This window comes from Pyrus communis, chromosome 5 (genome assembly GCF_963583255.1).
Source record: "Pyrus communis chromosome 5, drPyrComm1.1, whole genome shotgun sequence".
Classification (NCBI taxonomy): Eukaryota; Viridiplantae; Streptophyta; class Magnoliopsida; order Rosales; family Rosaceae; genus Pyrus; species Pyrus communis.
Window position 1 is genome coordinate 23672873 of NC_084807.1, and position 5113 is coordinate 23677985.

The 5113-nt window shown below is 35.4% G+C and overlaps 1 protein-coding gene across 1 annotated transcript; it reads right to left on the reverse strand.

Annotated features, from left to right (window-relative positions):
- Positions 1–3858, reverse strand: LOC137735274 (BEL1-like homeodomain protein 9). Its single transcript, XM_068474687.1, has 4 exons — positions 3375–3858; positions 1286–1659; positions 1114–1174; positions 1–748 (listed from the first exon to the last, which is right to left on the reverse strand). The coding sequence occupies exons 1-4, from the start codon at positions 3750–3752 to the stop codon at positions 374–376; spliced, it is 1188 nt and encodes a 395-aa protein (XP_068330788.1). The 5' UTR covers positions 3753–3858; the 3' UTR covers positions 1–373.
- Between the last annotated feature and the right edge of the window lie 1255 nt (positions 3859–5113).

The following is a 5113-nucleotide window of genomic DNA, read 5'->3' on the forward strand; positions in this document are numbered from 1 at the left end:
TTGTGATAAAACCCAACACCTAACAATAGGTGATTAAGTTAAGTGCGGTTAAGAGTAGGTCAATGACATGTCTCTCACACATGAGAAGGTGTGTTGAATATAATCCCACATCAGGAAATTGAGAAAATAAAATAACACATATAAGTGTGTGATTTCACTCCTAATAATACTTGGACTTTTAGTGATAACAATAGGTGATTAAGTTAAGTGTAATTAGGAGTGAATCTTGACCTGTCTCTCGGAATATCTGACACACAAGCAACTAATAACAAAATCTTGTTACCCATAACAGATGAAGTTAACAAAAGTTTGCCCCGTAGAAACATGCAGCAGCAGGGTCTTTCCTTTTACACCCTAATCCTTTCCAACGTGCTCACTTTCTCGCCTGAAGGCTTAAAGCTAAGGAAACTTCATCTATTTCGGTTGTTTTCCTAATTCTCTGTAGATCATTGCTTGTTAAGCTTCCATTAGCTGCATTCCTCCTCCATGTCTCGCTCTGCTTAGGCAAATCGTGTTGGATTTTTCGAGGGCGTTTAGTTTGGATGTCTTGAGCTTTTTGGCTAGAAGAATTCATAGGCGGGGTCCCCAGATGGAGAACTGGATTCTCTGCAGAAGGGTGAAGAGGTGCCTTTACACTCTTGTTCATTGGGTCTGGAATTGTTTGAGCCTGCTGTGTTTCAAGAATGTGTATTTCTTCCACCATCGGCTTCCAGATTCTCACTCTCGAATTAATAAACCAATTCGAAACCTGCAATATATATGTCCGAAGATAAATAGACACGGCAGGCAGCGGCAGATATCAAATTGAGGTAAGTTTCATTCATTTACAGTGGGGAAACCATCAGAAATTGAGATAAATTTGACAGCGGCAGGCATATTGCACATCATAAAATCTAAAGGGGGCTTAGAACCAGACTGAAAGCCGAGAGGACGAATTGGAAGGTCATAAGTTCCAGGGGCAGTGCTACTATCTCCTAATAGAAATGAACCAAAGAAAGATTGGGCCGACCTAGGCATAGCCAAGTAGGCTCGGGTACCATGCACCGAGCTCGAATCCCCCTCCTCACATTAGAAAAGAATGCTGCAAGAATCAACAACGAAAAATTGTCTCACCTGAGTTCTTGATAGGCCCGTCTGTTGAGCTAACATCAGCTTCTCAGAATCAGAAGGATAGCTGAAATGTTGAACAAAATCCAAGTCACAAGATACCAAATTACCAATTTATTGAATTGATATTCTAATTGAGCTGTTGACTTATATTAATGGAAAATGAGAAATAACTAACGGGTGCAGAAAGTGTTCAAAGAGCCAGGTCCTCAGCACAGCCACTGCATTCTCCGGGAGACCTCTCTGGGACCGGGAGACCGATTGACGAAGGTTGTTGGTGGTGGTCAACTTCAAATTCAAATGATCATTTGGGTTCTGGTTGTTCTGAAGGCCTATTACAGAAAACCCATCAGTTTCTTCATCGCCAAGCGACGTCTTGCCTCCGGATTGAAGCTTGTCTAAAATGGCATTCTTCAGGCAACCAAAGTGCTTCAAGATGGTTTTGATGGCAAGGGATATGTAAGGGGCTGCATTTCCAAGTCCATCAATGGTTTCAAACGATGCCACCACGGACTCCATTTGTTGGCAGTATAGTTTGTACCTCTTGTACACCTAGGAAACATGAGATGTGAGAACACAATTTAAGGGGACTTGGGTGCCAAAACTTTCTTTATTTGGGCCTAAAAGTCCATTGTGCCTCCACTAGACCCACAATACTATGGACAATTCAGTTATATTTCTACGTTAGCATGCAGAATGGGGTTAGGGCAATGTGTCTGATCCCTTATATTCGAGTTCAAATCTCTCTACTATTTTCTAGAAAGAAAAAAGTAATTAAATATGAGTTAAAGTTTATCCGATAATAATCGGATTCGCATAATTATCATTTATTTTTATTCTTTTCTTTATTAGACAATATATATGCTCTAATTTAACATAAAGTGGCTAATCCCTATGCAACATGAAATTTTTGAAGGGTGGCAATATCTACACTTTTTTTTTATTTTTTATCTTCCACTCACCTCAATTTTCGATCTCCAGATCGGATGAATGGAAGAGAATTAAACTATAGAAAATGTGTGAAAGGTAAAAACTAATGTGTAGATAACATCACTATTTTTTAAATTGTTGAAAATACACGTAAACTAATTAATTACGATACAAAATCAACTAATCAACATATGAATACAATACAACAGTTAAGTTACTAAATTCAATGATGATAGAATGTAATCCAAATCTTATTTAACAAGAAATAACATAAATGAGATAATTTGAATACAATTCGATTGAAATTAGAGAAATGCCAAGTTGACTCTCACAAAAGTGAAACTCCTAATGAATTATCTGTCATTTTATGTTTTTTTTTTGCACAATATTTTACAATATTAACATTAAATTGTACAGTGTCAAAGAATCCTTAAACAATCTCATTTTAAAAAAAATTCCATAAAATTTTTCTTAAAATTAAGGAAAAATTTGAAATAGGTACAATTTTATAGACTACCTTTTAAAATAGATTCAATTTTTAATGACTTTTAATTTTTGAAATAGGTCCAATTTTTAATTATTTAGACTTATTTCAAAAAACCCCTAAAATTAACTCGTGATTGGAATGGATAAGATTTGACCTAGGGCGATCCCATCCATTTACAGATACATGGTCATGTGCCATAATCTATCACCCGATAATTAATCATGACAAGTGAAGAAAAAAATGAACAGTGGACAAAATTACAAACCAATAAGAAACAATACACAGTTGAAAAAATTAATTTGTGACAAGACAAGACATCCTTTAGGCCATGACTACTGAACAAATCAATCATATGATGTGACTCCCCTGACATCAACCTCATACTACATTACTACTGTGTTAAATCCAATTATCTTCCCACATTTGACCCATATTCCATCCAAAAATTCAGAAAATATTAATTTAATCAAGATTAACATCTTAATTAGAAACATTTTTTGGTTAATTTTTGTGACATTTATATGTTCTTATCTAATAGTATATGAAATTATAAATGGGGCGTAAGAACTCTTATGGAGAAATTTTTTATCGTGTCACAAACAAAATCGATAATCAAAATGTTATAACACAATTAGATAATTTTTTTTTCAATTTTTTAAACTGTTGTATCTTTATATACTTGTATGACAACTGTGTTACACTAAAAAATTTCTCATAAAAAAGACCATGCATTTATGTACACGAATTATAATCTTCATTCTCACAATTTAGATTTGATTAAATTAAAATATTGATGATACGGAAAAGTGCAGTACGTATAATTAAAATTAATTAGTGGTGTATAATATACCTCCTCCAGCATGGTCGTCAGCCGAGAGTTCTTCATCTGAACGTCGACCCGGTGATCTTTGGCGCAAAAGCTCCAGCAGTTGGGCGGAGGAGGATCCGAGTCGGGTAGAACCGACCCGCAGAAATCCTCGAGGAGCTGCTGGGCAGGCTTCAGAAACCTGGACCGCTTCAGTATCGAAGCGTAGCCGGTGAACGGGCCCAGAGGAACCGAGCTTCTGAGTTCTCCGGCCCGGAAAGAGACGCCGTCGTAATGGCGGGATTCGGAGAAGAGAGGCAGAGAAAACGGTGGTTGGGGTGGGTGGTTTTGGAGGGTGAAACGGAGCTTGTCTCTTCTGCTCTGTTGGGGCACGTGGAAGGCTTCCAGGCCGTCGTCCGCCATGGATAAGTTGTGAAGGTTTTGAAGAGAGAGAGTGAGAGAGGTGATGAAATGATGGAGGGAGTGTTTTGGTTGAGCTGGGACAGAGTGATGCAATGTTTAGCAAAGATAAATTTATACAGAGAAATAAGACAGAGGGATCGACGTGATGGGTGAAAATATATATTTGTATATATATTATTTTGGGTACTCTCATGATCTGCATCTTTTTTATTGTTTTAAAATAATAAAATATTGATGGTAATGACAATTTCAAAGAGAGAATGGTAGTCGTATACTATGCGATATTCTTCTATCGTGTTTGGTATTCTGAGTGGTTTAGAAAATTAACTCAATTTTGATCATATAATAGATCTTTATGGCGGAGAATAACTTGTATTATTGAGTAATAAAACACCGGACTTTGTTATGTTTCAAAAGCAGTAAGACCAGTTAGGATTTGGTGCGGAACAACCATTAGATTTTAGATTCAAATCGCGTGAATAATGAGATATATCTGTGACAATTTGAAATCTAGTTGTTGTCAAACATTTTGATGTTGTAACTTTGTTGTGAAAATGTGAATGGTAAAAGCGAAATTTGTTAACTCCTTGAGCAATTTGATTAAGTTTTACCGCCAAACTGTAATTCGCTTTGGTTAAATTTGGCCTATATGAAAACAACTTAAATTGAATCAAACCCCTTGTATTAATTTTATAATTTTTTTTGTCACTTAATACCACGATCTAGTGATATTCTTTTTTATTTATAAATAAGAGGTTTTAAGTTCGGTTCTTGCGAAAGACGAATTTGAACCATATTACTGCAAGCCTATTGTGAGGGTTAGCTCACTCCTCACATTTTTAGTGTATATAATATCATTTGTTTAAAAAAATTATAATTTCTTTTGCACTTGTTCTTTTTTGTTCTCACCACTTCCTATTATGGTTCCTACCCCACAATATTGCTATTATTTAAGGGCTTATTTTTAGCTACGTTCCTAGAACTTGATTTTGATTTTATTCTGCCTTTTGAAACTCAAAGTCACAATTTTACTTCTTGAAACTCAAAATTCTCTTTACATTACCTTGTTTATGTGATTTCCTTCCAAAAACAGTCAAATATGTTAATGTGGATAAAAAACATATTTTTAAAGACTTATTTTTAATGAGGCTCTATAAAAGTCAATTCTAAAACTTAAAAGTCGATCCTAAACTCCAAATTCGTAACTTTATCGTATAAAACTCAATATTCGTTCTCTAAAAAAATTAGGTCACTCGAAATGTGGAAGATGGGTAATATACGAGGCATGCACTTATTGTCCCTTCAGATATCCGTCTTTAATTTTACAGAGTTAGCAATTAGGAATAAAATTGCAAAACAAA

Excerpts from the sequence above, each read along its gene's own strand:
- LOC137735274 (XM_068474687.1), bottom strand. The coding sequence starts at position 3,752 with ATGGCGGACGACGGCCTGGAAGCCTTCCACGTGCCCCAACAGAGCAGA. Across the intron at positions 1,660-3,374 it reads TGACGACCATGCTGGAGGAG|GTGTACAAGAGGTACAAACT; the intron begins GTATATTATACA and ends CATGTTTCCTAG. Across the intron at positions 1,175-1,285 it reads TTTGAACACTTTCTGCACCC|CTATCCTTCTGATTCTGAGA; the intron begins GTTAGTTATTTC and ends TCAACATTTCAG.